A 19,395-nucleotide genomic window follows, 5' to 3' on the forward strand; every position below is an offset into this window, starting at 1 on the left:
TTTGCTCTATATGAAGAGCTTAAGCGCAAGTGCTATATAATAACACATCATTATCGTTTGGCCTTGGACGTCTGCTTGCATTCACAGTAATTTGGTAATATGGGTCTATACACGCTGACATTAATGATACATTTGGTGATCCATTCTTGTATAAATGTACCTCACTTTACAGTGATATCGTAACCATATTTTTCGTAGTGTACTTAGAAACAATGCTATGTGATGCCACTTCCTGTTTGGTGAAGGGGTGAAAGGTTGTGTTGATTCACTTCATGTGATGTCACTTTGGGGTGGGGTCAAATGACATCACTTCCTGGGATGTCATCAGAGGTCAAGGGTCGTGTGATGTCACATCCAGGGAACTCTCATTACTTTTGTTCCAAAACAGGCCCTCCGGTCGAATCCAAATGGTAGTTGGAGTTTTCATGACGGCCTCTGAACCTTATGTAACAATTGGTACTGTTTTATTTCGGTAGAAATCCATTACAGTTGTATCGTAAAATGACCATATTTTATGTTTATTTTGCATGCCTGAGCTGCTAGGTTTTTTGCTTTGCTATAAAGGAATGCTGAAATTGGAGATTCAACAAGGCTGTTATTAATCCAAATTCCTAGATATTTGAATGTTGTCACCTGTTCAGTTCTTGTTTGGCTCAAGTACCATTTGTTAGAATTGGTTTGATTAGTGGCCTTGGGTTTTCCAAACTCTAGGATCTTCGTTTTTTTCTGTATTTATCTGTAAATTATTATCGGGTACATAGCTTCTCAGTTGGTTTAACTGCCGTTGCAGACCCACCAATGTCTTGTCTATCAGAAATAAGTCATCGGCATAGAGAAGTCTAGCTTGGTGGATCCCGCCAAAACATGCAGGGAAGCTTTTTGCCTTACCTAACGAGTTGACAATGTCTGGCAGAAAAAAGTTGAAGAGTTCCGGAGCCAGAGTACATCCCTGCTTCAAGCCTCTAAATGTCAGGATTTCTGCTAAAAGTAGGCCCGTCTGGTTCAGTCTGGATCTTATTGATGTATTCTTGTGGAGGTCCATTAAAGGGACCAAGATGCAATCTGGGCATTTCTTCTTTGCCAGTTTGTCCGAGAGGTGATTACGACCCACTTGCTCAAAAGCTTGGACCAAGTCCACAAAGGCGAGGTACATATTACTGTTTGTTTCACACGCTCTTGCCTTCAGGGTGCTTAATATCAGGATATTGGCTCCAGTACCAGTCCCTCTTCTGAACCCAGTTTGGAGCTGGTCATAACTTCCTTGATGTTTCAGCCAGTGAGAAAGGCTGGACAGAAGGAAGGAGTCAAATATGTTGCCAATCACGTCCAGAAGAGCGATCAGGCAATAGTTTCCAGGGTCTTCCCTGTCATCCTTCTTGAATATCGGGACTCTGACTGTTTTCCTCCACGAAACAAGAATTGTCTGGATCTCCAGAATGCAGTCGAACAAAAGCTTGATGAACCTCCCCCATTCTCCTGGATGCTCATTCAGTGTGGCATTACTCAAACCATGGAGTCCAGGGGCTCTAGAACTTGATAGTTTGTAGATTTTGTCTCTTATTGTTTCGAGGTCATATTTGATATCCCAGTGTGATGTCTTCTCCAAAGGGACTAAAAGGATCACATTTCCTTTTTCTTCATACAGTTTGGTGAAGTTAGCAATCCAAGCTTCTTCAGACATAAAAAAACACGCTCTGTACTACTTCCAAATCTAGTAACACCAGTGTGCTAGCGCCGAAAACTGTCTTGCCTCCACTTGACATGCCAATGCCTCACTTTAACTTGCATAAAGTATCCACCAAAGAGGTCGAAAAAGTCATCCTCACCCTCAAACCCTCGAACTGCCATGGTGATTTATGACCAGCACAACTGATAAAAGATGCTGCTAGCGAACTCTCCCCATTCATTACCAAACTTATAAACGCTTCCTTCACCTCAGGCACCATACCCAACAATTTAAAAAAATCTTGGGTCCTCCCAGTCCTTAAAAAAGAAAACTTAGATCCCTCCATCCCTACCAATTACCATCACTACAGTGCCATTCCTTCTTAAAATCCTCGACAAAATAGCATACTTCCAAATTTAACATTTCCTTGAACACAATCACCTCCTAGGAGTCAGACAGTCAGGTTGTAAACTCCAACATGGTACTGAGACTGCGCTAATAGACCTTAAGCCACAAATAGACGAGCTGAGAGACGGGGGTAAGACAGCACTATTGCTGCTCCTTGATCTCTCAGCAGCATTTGATCTGGTTGACCATAAGATCCTCTGCAACCACTAAGAGTCGGCAGCCCACTTCTCCCAAGAGGCAATTTACTGGATCCAATCCTTTCTTAATAACAGAACAATGCAAGTCTTCTCCCCGCTAGCAGCTGCTGACCCAATGCCTATTACTTGTGGTGTGCCACAAGGCTCCTGTGTCTCTCCTACTCTGTACAAGATTTTCACAAAGCCCCTTTTCGATGATCTTGATGGTCTGGGTATCACCTACACGAACTACGCTGATGATACTGAGATCCTCATCCCGCTGACGGTGGATTATGACAAGGATTTGGCCTTTGTAAACAGAGTACCTCATAATCCAGGCTTGGATGGCTTCACACGGTCTATGCCTGAATGACGACAAAACTGAACTCCTCATCTTAGGCACGACATCCAATCTCAACAAACTAGGCCAGAACTATTCCTCATTCGAAATTGACAATAACATCATCGCTGTAGCTAAGGAGGTCAAAACCCTTGGCTTCCATCTAGACTCTACACTAACTTTAAAAAAACAAGTAAACACTATGGCTTCTGCTACCTCCTACACCTGAAAATTTATCAGAGCAGCCAAACCCTTCTTCTCTTCCAACAACTGCATCACCTTAGCCAGAGCCTTGATCCTGTCCAAACTGGACTATTGTAATGCTCTCTACATAGGCAGCAACAAATACATTACGAACAAGATAAACATTTTGCAAAATAACGCCTTAAGAGCAGCCTTAAGTCTCCTGAAGAAAGCCCATATTTCAGATATTAGAAGATCTGTCAACTGGCTCTCTATGAAAGACAAGATCTTCCTTAAATCCGTCTCCCTGACACACAAATGTCTTCACTTTTCTGCCCCGCAATACCTTACCATGAGATTCACTAGACAAGTATCTTGCCGCCCTTCCAGAAAGGCTAACTCCAACCTTCTACTGGTGCCAAGATTTAAACCTACTATGACCGGGGGGAGCAGCTTTCCTGTCAAAGCAGAACAACATTGGAACTCTTTACCGCCCTCCCTAAGGGAAGACCTCCCTTACTTACAATTTAGATCTCCTGGACTAAGGAACATGAGATCTAATGCATTTATCACTGATCCTCTTTGTTCAGCTATAATATAAAACTTGTAAATTGTGTATATTGTATGTAAATATGACTTACTGTATTTTGTCTCCAATGTTGTGATGTGTCCAGTACTGTAACTTTAACTGGACCCTATCCACAGTGCCTTATGTAACCTAAGCTATAGAATCCTCTTGCTGCGTCCTGCTACTTCCGGGTTAGGTGCGCTTTACAAATAAATAAATAAACAAACAAACAAACACAGTGTTTATTTGGGCGGCAGATGGATTTCCTCCCAACAAGTTTATCAAGTTCCAAAAATCTCTTGCTCTTCTCCCACATATGACTTTTTGCCTAGCCATTATAGAAGGGGAAAGACCATATGCAAATCAGGCTTGGTCCCACCCCAAAAGAGGGAGTCCAGACCGAACTGCTAGGTCACATCCCTTTTGCACAAGACCACAAGTATCTCCATACATGTTTCAGCTTTGTTGGGCCTCATCAGTGAGGAGTAGAGCTTGGGTCTCTAGGCCCAACCGGCACGGGACCAAAGTCTGGTCATACCCGCCCCACTCGGGGTGACAAAGCAAAAACAAAATCTTCCACCATCACTTTTTTGCTTATAGTTTGTCTCCCTATGTGAGAGACGGTATGCCCAGACAAGGGTCACTTGATCGCTGCCCCATAGGGAACCAAGCTGTTACTCGCTGATGAGGCCCAAAAAGGCTGAAACATGTCTGGGGTTGCTTGAGTTTCTGTGCCGAGGGGACTTGGCCTAGCAGTTTGGGCTGGGCTGTTCCTATTGGTGGCAGTACCTGACTGATTTGCATATGGCTGGACCCCTTTTGCAATGGCGTAGACAGCCTAAAAAACGGTGGTTCAGATTAATTCAAAACCTTCCACCCATCACTTTTTTGGTTATAATGAATCCAATGATGTCATCACTCCTTGCCCGGCGGTGACCTCTCTGCATGTGGCCAGGGCACAGCAGCTGCTACCTGATCCTGACCATAGGGGTGGTTATATGAGGGAGGATCAAAGAGGGGGAGGGGGAAGATAAGACTGCGGGAGAGTAGCAGAGCACTATTGGATGAGACATGGTATTTCCCCTATTTCTTTAGGAAACACCACATCCATGACCAATGTCTTAATGGCACGTTGTTACACCTCCCCTTATCCACCTAGGAAGGTTACGTAAAGCCCTCTACAATATCTGTGTATAAACCATCACAACTTGATTTAGCCTGCAGAACTCATGTAAATCGCTTCCTAGACTTTACTTAAAAGTTATCAAGAGCTAACTTGCCTTCAAACACTTCTAAAGACACTTATACTGATTCAATAATGGAATTCCATTCCCATAACTACAAGAGTACTGGGATGAGGAAGAGGAGCTGAGTAATTCAGAGCAGAAAAGGCCAAGAGTGCAGGCTGCGCCATAGTTGTTGCGATTACAATCCTGTAGCTGGGAGTTTTAAAGCCCAGCCACAGCTGATCAGTGCGGGCTGCTGGAAGGAGAAGGCCATTTCTCTCAGCACGCACCGAGAGACTGTGGAGCTGCAGAGGCTGTCGTGGAGCCATCCGGCTCAGGGAGCCAGATGTTGGACGCTGACCGCGACAACAGACATGCTGCGAGAATGCCAGAAGCCAGCAGAGGGCTCCTGGGAGTTTGGCAGGTGCGGAGCAGCAGCGTTGTCCTGAATGAAGCTCAACGGATAACGGAAGAGCCCAGCAAGAGCCGTGGTAAGCGTACAAGCCGAGGAACGAGGGTGGAGAAGCGAGAGAAGCCGAAACGACCGCCTCTGGATGACTGTGGGAAGAGAGAAGAATGCCAGCAACAGCGGGTGAGTTACCTAAAGGGAAACAGGGACACTGGGGCATACCAGCAAACATGCTGAGAGAAAAGGAATGTAAAACATGTGAATGAAAGATCAGAAAGAGATAGAAATACTAATCTCTTTATAAAAAGGGAAAGTGAACAAAAGGCAAGAGACTTTAGATTTTGCAGGTATATGCAACATATATTGAAGAAAAGCCCTTGCAGGATAGTGTACCAGGCAGGTATTGTATTAGGCAAAACAGATACAAGAGGACATTATATTTGAAAGTGTGTGACATGTGAACAATAGTGTTTACCAACTGAAGGAGTGTGAAGGGCACTCGTAAAGAAAAGCCCTGGCAGGATAGAATAACAGTCAGCTAGAAGAGTGTTAAGAAAGCCCTCGCAGCATAGTATACCAGGCAATTCTAAGTCTGTTAAAGAATGCCCTAGCAGGAGAATATACCAGGTCTAGTGCATGAGTGTTTTAATGGGAAAGCCCTAGTAGAGAAATAAACCGGGTAGAGACCAATTGAACAATATATAAAAAGTATATCAGCGAAAGGTGTCCTGAGAAGTATTCATCAGGACCTGCCAAAGGCTGTGTGAAACCAAGGAAACCAAATGTGAAAACCTGGCAGGAGAGTACACCAGGTACCCTAACAAGATAAGGATAAAGAACAAAGTTGTTTTTGTGTAACAGCTGGGTTGTGGATTAAGAGAAATTCCAGGAACTGATATCTTTGAAAATACAATAGAGTGAAGAGAAATCCAGGTGAAGGGAATCACCCTCTGGAGTAAGGAACTCTGTCCTTCTGGAACTTTTGTGTTGCAGTTACGCATTCTTCTTTTGAATCTTTATAAAACACTTAAGGGCACAGACATTACCCTTTTCACCGTAGAGTTTATTTTTTTAGAGTGTGAGGGCCTGAATTCTGACATTGACAGGCCCTTAGTTTTGGTTTTAGGTAGAGAAATACCTACAGTGCAGGGAAACAGATGCATGTTTCCACCCCCTTTTATTTTAATAAAAGCCTTTGACCAAAACGATGAACCTCTTGTATCCGAGTGTCATTCTTGGCCCCTCACAGAGAAACTTGCGTATTAGAAATGGGGGCCTCAGACAAGTCACTTTTCTATTTCCCAGGAGCATTGAGGTTGCACAGATAGCACAGATGACAGCAGTAAGTGTTTTTTAAGAGGGGGGGGCTTCAATGAGACTATGGGAGGCGAGGAGCAGGGGGGGCTAGGCAGGGAAGTTGTCATCATGCTCAGAATATGTGCCATTATAGCCTTATATACTGAGGAAGAGGTCATTATTGTGGGATAACGACCCATCACAAAGTTAAGTTAGGTAAGAGTCATAATCACAATTGATAATGAACTATCCGAGGCCTATCAGGCTAATAGCACATGGTGGTAGGAACAAGTTACTTACCTGTAACTGTTGTTTTCCAGCATGGGTCTGCCATGGATTCACATGCTCATGAATATTCCCCGTCGTCAGGCTGAGAATCCTCGGTAAAGAAAAAATCAGTATCAGTTTGGTTTCTGATCTGTCTTTCTTAATAGTTACCAATCACTGATCTCTGTGTCATACTGCCCCCAGCCAATGACTGCCCTCTCCCTAAGCCCCGCCTCTGGCAGCCATCCTCAGATTTGGCAGCACGCCAAGTGGCAGTATGACCAAGTGAAGAGCCACAGCGGGGTAGGTGGGAGGGTTTGCATGTGAATCCATGCCAGACCCATGCTGGAGAACAACAGTTACAGGTAAGCAACTTGTTCCTTCTCCAGCATGGGGTCTGGCATGGATTCACATGCTCATGAATAAAAGAATACATAGCAGTATACACATGCACAACCATGGGAGGTGGCAACAGGCTCAACATTAAGCAATACAACAACTCAACATTAAGCATCTCTTACCTCCTCACCAGGCTCACCTTAAGCGAACAGGTTGCGCAGCACTGCTTGGCCGACCCTGGACTCCTCCCTGGAGTCCCGATCGACGCAGTAGAATCTTGTGAAGGTGTGCGTCGACCTCCACGTAGCAGCCCTGCAGATGTCCAGCAGGGGCACACCAGACAGGAACGCCGTGGTAGCAGCGATCGCTCTGGTCGAATGGGCTCTCGGACGGCCAGGCAGCGGTCGGTTTGCCAACCGGTGACAATGCATAATGCAGCCGGAGAGCCATCTGGAAATGGAAGTCTTCGAGAGAGCCTTCCCTTGATTCACAGACGCAAAGTTCGCAAACAGTTGTGACGTCTTCTGAAAACTCTTTGTGCGGTCCACGTAGAACTTCAGCGCTCTAGCTACATCCAGCGAGTGCAAAGTCCTCTCGGCCGGCGTCGAAGGCGACGGAAAGAAAACTGGTAACACCAAGGGCTTGTTGAGGTGGAAGTCCGACGGCACCTTGGGCATGAAGGAGGGGTGCGTCCTCAGCACCACCCTCGTGTCATGAAAAGTCAAGTATGGAGGCTTGCAAGATAGGGCCTGAATCTCTCCCACTCGTCGTGCAGAGGTGATGGCCACGAGGAACGCTGTCTTCCATGACAGGAACTTCAAAGGCGCCGAATGCATAGGTTTAAATGGGGCCCCCATGAGCCTGGTCAGCACCACATTAAGTTTCCACGCCGGGGCAGGGGCCTTCACCGGCGGGAATGATCGGAATAGTCCCTTCATAAATTCCTTTACCAGGCGATGAGACCACAAGGACGCCGTCCCGTAGTCCTGGTATATCGGGAGTTGGCAGCCAGATGTATTTTTATGGAGGCGTGAGCCAGTCCAGCTTTGGCCAGCGACAGCAAGTACGGCAGCACTTGAAGGGCCGTAATCCGCAGAGGATTAATCTTCTGTGTACGGCACCAGACAGAGAACCTCTTCCATTTATGACCGTAACACTTGAGAGCTGAGGACGCCCTGGCCTTTGCAAGAACCTCTCTGCAATCAGCCGGGATATCGTACCCTCCAAACTCTAGTGCTGCAGGAGCCAGGCCTGCAAGTTCAGCGACTGTGGGTCGTGGTGTAGAATGGCGCCTCCTTCTCTGGAGAGAAGATCCGCGTCCGACGGCAGCCTGACTGGCGGGGACGTTGACAAGTCCAGAAGGTCCGGGAACCAGATCTGCCTCGGCCATGCCGGTGCGACGAGGATCATCCTGCACCTGGACTTCTTGAGCTGGTTGATGAGGCGGAGCAGCAACGGCAATGGAGGGAACGCGTATAGAAACAGGCCGTCCCAAGGGAACGAGAAAGCATCGCCCATGCTCCTCGGCTGGGGGAACCTGCTGGCGAACCTCTGGCACTTGGAGTTTGTCACCGTCGCGAACAGGTCGATCTGGGGTTTGCCCCATCGTCGGAAGAGTCGATCCACTTGATCCTGGCGCAGTTCCCACTCGTGGCACGAGCGTAGCTCCCTGCTGAGTGAGTCGGTGATGGTGTTTTTTATTCCTGCCAGGTGTAAGGGAACCAGAAACATCCCCTGGGCGATGGCCCATACCCACAGATCCTGGGCCTCCTTGGATAGGGCTGGGGATCTGGTGCCCCCCTGCTTCCGTATGTAGAACATCGTGGTGGTGTTGTCGGTGAAGATCCTCACCACTTTGCCCTTGAGGGACGGGAGGAACGACTTGAGCGCCCAGAACACTGCACGGAGCTCCGAGATGTTGATGTGAAGAGACCTCTCTCCTCTTGCGTGGAGATCTCCGGTGTGGGCCCCCCAACCCTCCAGAGAGGCGTCCGTAGTCACCGTCTCCTGAAACGCCGGGGTTTGAAAGTCCGTTCCCACCGTGAGGTGAGACTGGGTGCTCCACCATAGGATCGCCTGAAGGAACTCCTCATCGAGGGGGATCCTGTCCTCGAAGCAGCCCCCCGCCTGAAACCAGCGGGCGTCGAAGAACTCCTGTAGTGGACGCATCCGAAGTCTGCAAAGGGGTACAAGGTAGATGCATGAGGACATCATCCCGAGAAGGGACTTGATGGACCTCACCCTGGCCACGTCCGTGGCTAACAGTCGCCGTACCTTGCCCAGGATGGTTTTGGTCCTCTCCTCTGAAGGGGAGGCCAATTGCTCCACTGTATAGAGCTTCGCCCCAAACAACAGTGCTACTTGCGACGGAACCAGGTGGGATTTGGGGTAGTTGATGGAGAACCCCAGCTCTGTGAGCAACCGGACGGTCCTCGCCATATGATCGACGGCGAGTTCCCTTGACCTTGCCCGGATTAGCCAGTCGTCCAGGTAGGGGTAGACGTGGATCCCCTGCAGGCGCAGCCGCGCCGCCACTGGTGCCAGGCACTTGGTGAAAACCCTGGGTGCCGACTTTAATCCGAACAGTAGGTCTCTGAATTAGTAGTGGCGTCCTTGAACCACGAACCCGAGGAACTTCCTGTGCCTTCTTAGAATGGGGATGTGGAAGTAAGCATCCTCCAGGTCCAGCAACGATAGGAAGTCGCCTTCCTCCAGCTGTCCGAGCACGTGCTGGAGGGTGACCATCCTGAATTTCTGCGCCTTGATGTACTTGTTTAAGCGGCGCAGGTCCAGGATGGGGCGCCAACCGCCTGTCTTCTTCCTGACGAGGAAGTACCTCGAGTACACTCCGGAGCCCCGGAGCCTTCTGGGGACGAGCTCGATGGCACCTTTCTTGAGCATCGCCCTTGCCTCCAACAGCAGTTGAGGGACGTGATTTTCCTTCCTGGCCACAGGAGGAATGCAAGGGCACTTCTTTTGGAATTCCAGCGAGTACCCGTTGGCCAGGGTGTCCAACACCCAACGGTTGGTGGAGATGGACTCCCACACGCCGACGAACTTCGCCAGCCGGCCTCCCACCGGGGTGCTTCGGTGGGGTCCCAACAACACGGCCTGGTCAGTCTTGCTTGGAGGCGGCCTTGCCGCCTTGGCCTCCTTGGGGACGAGGGCGGGAACCCCCTTGTTTGCCGTGACCTCTGTAGGCCTCCTGGGAAGAGGAGCGGGCCGCCTGGCGGTAGGTGGAGGAGCCACTGCTGGATCCTTTGGAGGCACCCTGTCTGCCTCCAGAGCTCCGAAAGGGCCGTCGCTGCTGAAGCACCCCAAGGGCCCAGCCGTCTCCGAGTCGGTCTTGATGGCCTGTAGAGACTCATCCACTGCCTTACCAAAGAGGTTGTTGCCAACACTCTGGTCTGGACGTCCTGGCGAAAGTCTGTCGCCTTGAGCCATCCTCGTAGTCGCAGGCAAACTCCGTTGCCCAGTTGGCGAAATCCGGTAACGGCAATGTCCGTTGCCACTGTAATGGTGTGATCCGACGCCACCTCGCCCTCCTGCAGAATCTCTAGGGCCTCCGCCCTTTTGTCATCAGACAGGAAATCTAGCAGGGGAGCTATCTTGAACCAGAGCTCCCTGTCGTATCGGGCCACGATCGCTAAGGCATTGGCCGCCTTAATCGTCGTCGCCGCCGACGAGATGACTCGTCGTCCCATAGAGTCCAACTTCTTACACTCGCTGTCCGGCGGGGAGGTGGAAGTTGAAGCCGCCGCCCCCGCTGCCTTCTTCTTAGCCGCTGCCGAGACGACTGAGTCCGGCGTGGGCTGGGCCCTGAGGCACAAGGGGGCGGCATGGGGGACTCGGTACTTCTTCTCGTACCTGTCCCTCTTGGCGGGTGTCGTGGCAGGGTTCTTGAGGACAGCAAGCCCCTCGTCCCAGATGTCGTCGAGTAAAGGCACCGCGAGGACTGTCTTCCTCTTAGCCTCTCGTCGCTGGTACAGAAACCCCTCCTTTTTCTGTTCTTCAGGGCAGAGCTGGAAGAGCTTGGATGGTTATCATGGTGTGGAAAGAGCCAACCTCGCCCGCTGGGGACGCCCGCGGGAGGTTTGATGACGGGAGGTCCACTGTGTCATCGCCGCCGTTGTCGTCCGTCCCCGTCGCCGTATCCGTCGCCGTATCCCGGCGAGGGGGATGAGGGGTCCGCCGGTCTCGCAGGCACGAAGGGCGGAGCGGGGCGGACTCTCCTCCGCTTGTTCGGAGGGCGTCCTGACGGGCCTGGTTCTGGCTCCTCCGTCGGGGTGCGTGGTAATCTCGTCCTTATCTAGGTACATAAGGATTGGATTGCCAACAAAATGGCTGCCGAGCTATCCTGGGGCTCGGGCAATGGCTGCGATGGACGGGATGGCCGCTCCAGTGGGCCCTGTTTGTCGTCCTCGTCGCTATCATCGATCATGTCAGCAGGGACCGCCCCCTGGGATCGAACCTTCTCGAACCTCTCGTTGAGGTTTATGAACCTCTTGTTGAGGCCTATGGACCTTTCGTTGAGGCCCCTCTCGGTCTCCACCAGTTCCTCCTCAGAGGCTGATTCCGAGTCTGTAACGCCCACCGCCCCCCCCCTCTTTTTCAGCTGGGGGCTTCACGGGGGTCTTAGCGATGGGCTGGAGAGAGGATTCCCTCTGCGGCGGCAGGGATACTCTGGGCCCAGAGGCCGTTTCCATTGGCGTAGTTTCAGCCGGCTCCGCCAGGGTCACAGAGACCACTTCGGTAGAGGCCTTAGCCGGGTGGATCAAGGCCCTCACCACCTTAGGTGTGTCCTGGGCCTACGCCTTGGGGGGGGAGGGTCAACGCCTCGCTCCCCCTTCGAGATCGACCGGGTCCGCTCCAGCAGCCTACCCGGGTTCTTGGACTTCCTCTTCCCCGACCCAGAGCACTGGCTCGTGGTCGAACATGCTGCGGAAGTAGCGCCCTGCTTGGCAACCGAAGAGCCCGACCTTGCGGCGCTCCCGGAGCCCGCGGACTCGCGGGGCTTGGCCTTCTGTTGGGCCCCCGTCGCCGGGGCACCCTCAAAGGACTTAGAAGCCCGCTCAGACTTCTTCTTCGCCTTCTCACTTGCAGTGCCCTTCTCCAGCCAGGTGGCGAGGCGGGAACGACGATCTTGTTTGGTCCGTTCCGAAAGGTTCTTGCAGAACGCATAGTCCTTCTCCACGTGCGTCTTGTCCCCGTGGAGGCAGTAGAGACATCGCGAATGTTCGTCCTCCTTGAAAACTTTATATAATCCGCATCCAGGGCAGTTCCTGAACAGCTTGGATCCGGGCGTCGAGCTCCCTTTGTCCTGGGCCATGTCTTGAGGTAGGCCGCAGATCTTCCGGAATCCTCCAAGAAGTGTAAACTCGACAAAAAATTCACCCTTGAGGGGCGTAGAAGAATTCCGAAACGGGTCCCCGTTATCGGAAGTAGAAACGGTGGAGCTTAAGGCTCGATTGAACCGAAAAAATTAGAATTCTCCAGAAAAACCGTGAAAACGCAGTAAAAAACTCGAGAGCTAAACACGAGGACTCCTAAAACTTGAGCATGCATTAAAAATCTGAGGATGGCTGCCAGAGGTGGGGCTTAGGGAGAGGGCAGTCATCGGCTGGGGGCAGTATGACCCAGAGATCAGGGATTGGTTACTACTAAGAAAGAAAGATCAGAAACGAAACTGATACTGATTTTTTCTTTACCGAGGATTCCCAGCCTGATGACGGGGAATAGTCATGAGCATGTGAATCCATGCCAGACCCCATGCTGGAGAAGTAGCATTACATGTTTTGGAGTTTTGGTGGTGAAGTAAAGTGAGCAAAGTAAATAGACAAACTGAGGTAGTAAATTAAAAATGTTTATTTTAGTATTTAACATGGTTGTCTTCATTTGTTAAGCATTTTAATTGCAATTTGGTTAACTTGGAACATGTTTAAGATAAATATGAATTAGGTGGCATGTAAAAGAAAACTTTTTTCATAATAAAGTGAAAGAAGTTTCCAATGCTTTAGATTTCTATTAGGTGTTCTGTAGCTTGTTATAGCCAAAACAGTTCCTTCCAAAGAGGAAGCGTCTTTTTGAAAAGAATCCTGACTGAAAATTGCATTGCTGTTTCCCTGTATACTCTGAAGATAGAATGTTCAGATTGCAGTCAATGCCAGTACTTAATTAATGCACTCTAAAAATTTGGATTGGCTGCGAGTAAGTTAATACCATTATATATGTGCTAATATAGGTTAATCTATCAAACATACATAGCAATCCGATTGGCTGCTTAAGTAAAGATTTCTTTCTAGCTTTGACTCACTCTTACATTTTCTGAATCCCTTTCTTATTTGTACCTTCTTTTACTGGTGCAACCTCCCACTCTCCTCTACACTCACATTTGTACTTTTATTTTTCTTGCACGGACCATCATATTATTCATTGGCTTCAACCCCCATCATTACCCCTTTAGGGCTTGTTTTCTTAGTCTCTCCCTTCAATCTTAACTCTATTAATTTACCACACAATCAAGCAGTGGCATATGCCCACCATTTACTTCCTTTTTAGATCATCTGCTTCTCCCTCTCTAACACACATTAGCTCTGCTCACATTCATCCCCTTGTTCCCGCTTGCACCCACACACCCATCTTCCTCACCCACTCTCTCACAAACACAGACAACAAATGCTCCCCCACCCCCTCGACACCTATGGCATTATCCCCTTATCATGCTTACTGTTCGGCAGAAACCTGTGCAGTTCCCTCTGGGACCACTGCAAAAGATTTAAGACTACAGGTGTTTGGCAGTAAACCCGCTTGGTAGCAGTCTGCACCACACAGATTCACTTTGTAGCTGTGGCTGAGCAGTCAGACTTCCCTCAAGAAGAGTTAGGCAGTATGAAAAGTATACACAATAGGCACTCAGATACAATAGCACAAGCAAACACTGACCAGAGCTTTGGTATCCAGGTATAAAATTATTTAATTAAAAACACACTGATTGAAACACTCCAGCACTATTATTGTAAATCACTCTCAACACAGTTACTAGTATTATATATACATCCCTTATTCCTTATCAGACAAGTCTTAGTTAACACCACTTATTTCCAGACAGAGGTGAGCGCTTAACTATAGATGGCACTCCAATAAGTTAACGAAAAAGGGAGGGAAAAAGGCACAATGTAGGAAAATACACCACAATAATATTTAGGAACTCTTAAGCAAGGCAGGAAAGTCAAATGTTACCTGTGAGCCAAAGTCCATAGGCCGGGCCCACTCTTGGAGAGAGCAGGGCACAAATGCACCCAAGATCACACAATGACAACAGGCTTAAAAAGTCTTGCAGGGAGTTCAGAAAGGTTTCAGTTAGGCTCAGAAAAGTTTAGCCAGGGTGTCCCAGGCTAACCCAGGTTCGAAAGTCGGGGGCTAAATCTACCCCGTACAGTCGGTTGCAAGGGAAGCCAGGCGGAACACTGTACCTTATGTGGAAAGGATCCTCCAGCGGGGGCAGTTGTTCCTGGCAGCAGGTGCAAGTCGCGACGTCATCCAGAGGAAGAGAAGATCTCGACGTGGACGAAAGATGAAGGTCGTTTCACTGCCAGGGAAGAAACCAGCTGCAGGGTTTTCCGGTTAAAGGTACTACCCTTTGATTCGCGGTAGTGGTAAAATGTGGTATCCCGTTATCCGGGGTGCTTGGCACAGGCAAGGCGGCCACGAGATGCTCCAAGAAGCGAAAAAGGAAGCAGACTGGTTATCCCCACCAGTCGAAGGAAGAAGACTCTCTGGGCTGGAGATCTCCTCTGTCGTTGGGAAAAGTGGTGAGACGGTTCAGCAGGGCTCCACCGGTGGTGTCGTCGTAGCAGGTCGGCTCAGCTTCTCCCTCGTCGGATTCTTAGGTCCTGTGGCGACTTCTAAAGTTCCAGTCCCCAAAGCCCTGCTTTTATGCAGCATACCCCCATTCACTCAGCCTAGCTGTCAATCAAACATGCTAAGTGGTGAGCCGGCCCGCTCAACACTTGGGCCAATCACACAAGAGTGCGACTTGAGTTACCAAGGTAACTCAGTCCAGGGTGCCTAAACCCCCTCCCAAACCTCCTGTGGTACCCAGACAGAGTGGCACCACTTTTGGAGGCTTCTGTGGAGAAGCCCGCCAAAAAGTGGAACAAAGGGCTCAACTTGGGTTGGAGTCACAGAAGCAAACCCAAACGCCATTTTAGAACCGAGTTCTGGCAAAAAATACCAACCGGAGAATTAATATTAAATAAATAAACCGGCGGTATGTTCGAGGCTATAGGAATTAAATAATTAAAGTTGGTAGCCTCGAACAATGGGAAATCCCATAGAGATATATTTGCGGTCAAATATAAAAAGTAGTATCCACTGCCACCAGCCAAAACTCGATCAGGGGGGGCGGTGACTTTACATGTCCTGGGAGACAGTAGTCAGTCCCACGGTATGGAGTCTATATTGGGGGTCACTATGACACCCCTGTGTTACTGCACTGAGGGTGCTGTGCAACACACATCACAAAAACATACGAAGCCCTATGGAGTAAAAGACCCCATAGCCCATTAAACACATCTAGAGTCAAAGAAACACACTCAAATCATGCCCAAGAGTGAGGGTAAAAGAGTCTCACTCTTGGCAGGAGAAAAAAAATAAACCCCAAAAATCCAGCAAAGCTGCTGGGGGACTCACTAGGTTAGGAAATTCAGCCTAAACAGTGAATTCTCCCTAACACTTACTAATGATCTTTTTCCATTTACCAGCCATAAAGACATGATTGCTCTTTCAGAACCCCCTCTCCTTCACTCTGCTTCTACCTCTAGCCATTAGACCTCTATTTTGTGTCCCACTCTCCATCGCATCATACTATTAATTTGCATTTAGATTATATCTCTGTAGCTAACATCCACCCCTTTTCACCATTCCCCTTGTGCTTTAACACTTTCACTTGCAAGGTGAGTTTAACTATGCTTGCAAAATGCAGTAACAAGTTCAGGCTGAACAAAAAAAAAGACTCTGTTTAGGTATTACCATGCTCTCTGTGCTCTTCTGACTCTTCTCCTTTGCTTGCCTGGAGGCGTTCTTCTGCTCCCTTGTGTCTGTGTCTGCCAACTGAGCTTCACACACAATCAGTCGTGGTTCACTCTGGTCCCAGAAATGACTAATGGGAATGCGGTGCACTAGGTCTCTATTCTCTGCTTCACTCCTACAGAGAAAACGTCCAGTAATTAATATTTTTTTTGCATAAACTGATTTAAAAGATGGCGTAAACAATCATGTGCATCTCTCACAAGGCAGCAGCAGAAGCAGCTACAGAGCAACAATCCTGCTATTGAGCAGAGGTTTATCTTCTGAAATATTTCATATAGCCTAATGTTTTAACAACATAGTCTAATTCTCAACACCTCAGCAGATAATCAAAACCTTGTGGCTAAAATTGACATTCTGAGCAGTCACAAAATACTGTCAACTTTTCTGGCTCCATCCCTGTGGTCATAGCCTACTTAAGTCAAATTCTGATCATTTAAAAGCCAGAAACCTTGGAGTCATCTTTGACTCCTCTCTCTCCTTCCTTCCTCACATCCTGGACCTTGCCAAGAAGGCCCATTTCCAACTCCACCACCTCAGAGGTACTCTCCCTTTCCTTACTTTTATCCCAGAAACTCAATGTCTCGAGAGCTCTAGTACTCTATAGGCTGGACTATTGCAACAATCTCTTCCTCAATATTCCTTCTTCTCTCCGCCCCCTGCAGATAATCCAGAATAGGGCTGCATCTCTCCAGCCCTAAAATCTCTTTCCATGGCTAGCTCCCTCCTCTGGAACAGCCTCCCCCTTCCTCTCCGTCTTGAGCCAGATCTCCACAAATTCTGCAAACTCCTCAAGACCTTCCTCTTCTCCCTCCCGTGCTAATACTCCTCAGTCGCAGAGATTGGAGGCCTGGGCCCTTATATGTCCTCCTAGTTCCTGGCTTTCTGTCTACTCGCCTGCAGCTCCGCCCTCCTCTGCACTTGCTTTTGGGCTTCCACTGGCCTGTGTTGTCTCAAAGGCTTGCACCTTTTGTTCTTGCAGGTGACCACTCTCCTACTAAGTGATTACTGCCTTCCTTACACTTACCAGCTGCCTTACAACTGGCACTATGCACTTTCCCCCTCCCCCCCCATTGTGGTAACTGTAGCACTTACCCTTCTCCCCTTTCGCTTCTCTATCCCTGCACTTGTACGTTTTGAATGTTCACAAGGCCTAGTAGGACCGCCTCTGCCTTTGCTCATCTTTTTTATTTTTGATCTTATTCCATTGTCTTGTTTTTTGTTCCCTTGTTCCCTCCCCTTTGCCCTGTGGGCGCTTTGAATCACAATTTCTTGATGTATACGCGCCTTACAAACACACAATACATAAATAAAAACAATGCCACTTTTCCGCACAGTACCCATCTCAGTCTTTTAAGGACATAAATAAGTTCGACACCAACCATTATAGTTGCCATTGTCTCACTTAATCTCACCCCAAAATGCAACTGGGATGCCACTTGTTTTTGTTGGAAATTGCTTTTATTGAGTTTCTCAGAGAACCAACAATCCTAACGTTTGTCTAGCAAAACAGCAATTTCACACAAATCACTTAAAATAAATAATTCTCTCAACAATAAAACAAGGCTATTAACTTAACATCACAGGAATCCCTTACCTCTGCCTTACCCCCCAACCCTGTCCTCCTCTTCCCTCTCTTGTCCTCCTACCCCCAGGCAGTGGTACATCGGATTCAGGAACCAATGATAAACTATTACAAAGTAATGATCTATAGGGTAATGAGGTAACCTCTGCCTGTCTTTGACAATTCCTGGGTTTTGCGTAAGTCTTGTTATTAATATCTTTGAGCCTTTACACCTCCAGCACTTTTATGCTGACTTCATCTCCCATGCCCCCTCGCATTTGGAAATTGCATTCAGTAAAACTCCTAGGAGGGATCAGAAATGAGATACAGACACAAAGTTAAAGTTTTCTCAATATTTGCCATGTTTATTGCAAAATATAGGGTGAGATAAACGCTCATCTGTCCCCATCTTAATGAGAATGTTCCTACCTAGCAACTAAAGCTAGAGAAAAATTACCTTGTGTCAAAATGGATCTGACGCTCACACTAACAAATACAACCAAAGTGCATATGGTAAATGTATCTGCTTTCAGTTCAACCAAAATGTTCAAATTTATAATTCCCACAAAGCTGTCCTTGCATCCATGGTTTGATTGCCTTCCCCTGAATCAGTTCAGGAAGACTTTTGAAGGAGTTTGTTTTAACAGTGTCCTATTCAATGCAATAGAAGAACAAGTTACTTCTTACCTTGTAACGTTATTTCGACGGGATGTTCCTCCGATGTATTCCTTATCTTTGATAACACGTTTCCAGCTTACTAGCCTCGGAAATGTTTTCTGTAGAGGGCCCTGCGCGTCGACATCCGCCGAGTCGATGTCCCTCGACGGCCTCCGTATCGGCGCCGACGTCACTATGCCCATAAATAGCCACGCGCGGGGTCCGTTGCTCAATTCCGTTTTGTAGCATAAGAAAAGTCATGCCTGAATTGGTTATTGACCTTGAAGGAGCGTAAGCTGCAACCACAAGGGAAGTATTACTGCGGGGATGGATGGGAGGGGCGATAAGGAATACGTCGGAGGAACATCCCGTCGAAAGAACGTTACAAGGTAAGAAGTAACTTGTTCTTCGAAGGGATTGTGTCCTCCGACGTATTCCTCATCTTTGATAGACTCCCATAGCAGTGGCATGCAATTGGAGGTGGGAGTAAGAATGTTATGTATCCCTTTAGAGATGGACCGAATGTAATACGGCCTTGCCAAATCTGGTCTCTTGACTAGTGGAGGAATCGAGGTTGTAAAATTTTGTGAATGTATGTGCGGACGACCATGTGGCAGCCGCACATATGTCTTTAACTGGTACCCCTCTTTGGAGAGCCAAAGAGGCTGCGATACCCCTGGTTGAATGAGCCCTAAGATTTTGGGGTGGCTCTTTCCCTGCCAGTTTGTAACATTCCAGAATGGCCAAAATAATCCACTTGGAAATGGTTTGTTTTGTTATGGGTATTCCCAACTTGTGACCTGAGTATCCTACAAACAGTTGGTCTGCTTGCCTGATCCTAGCCATTCTGCTGATGTAAAAGCTGAGAGCTCGCCTTGTGTCCATTCTATGTAGCCTTTCTTCCGAACGAAGGTAAGGTAATTTTCTGAGTAAGGAACAAGTTACTTACCTGTAACTGTTGTTCTCCAGCATGGGTCTGGCATGGATTCACATGCTCATGAATATTCCCCGTCGTCAGGCCAGGAATCCTCGGTATAGAAAAAAAATCAGTATCAGTTTCGTTTCTGATCTGTCTTTCTTAGTAGTAACCAATCACTGGTCTCTGGGCCATACTGCCCCGAGCCAATGACTGCCCTCTCCCTAAGCCCCGCCTCTGGCAGCCATCCTCAGATTTGGTAGCACGTAAAGTGTCAGTATGACCAAGTGAAG

The 19,395-nt window shown here is 48.3% G+C and overlaps 1 protein-coding gene across 2 annotated transcripts in view; it reads right to left on the reverse strand.

The window, feature by feature from the left end:
• The window catches only part of IFT140 (intraflagellar transport 140), a 2,226,364-nt gene that overhangs the window by 879,073 nt on the left and 1,327,896 nt on the right, over positions 1 to 19,395 (reverse strand). For both annotated transcript variants that reach the window (XM_069646971.1, XM_069646972.1), the window contains exon 16: positions 15,909 to 16,083. In XM_069646971.1, coding sequence (XP_069503072.1) covers positions 15,909 to 16,083 — 175 coding nt within the window. The remainder of the gene's footprint in view (positions 1 to 15,908; positions 16,084 to 19,395) is intronic.

Source organism: Ambystoma mexicanum, chromosome 2q, assembly GCF_040938575.1.
Source record: "Ambystoma mexicanum isolate Mex_15411 chromosome 2q, UKY_AmexF1_1, whole genome shotgun sequence".
NCBI lineage: Eukaryota > Metazoa > Chordata > Amphibia > Caudata > Ambystomatidae > Ambystoma > Ambystoma mexicanum.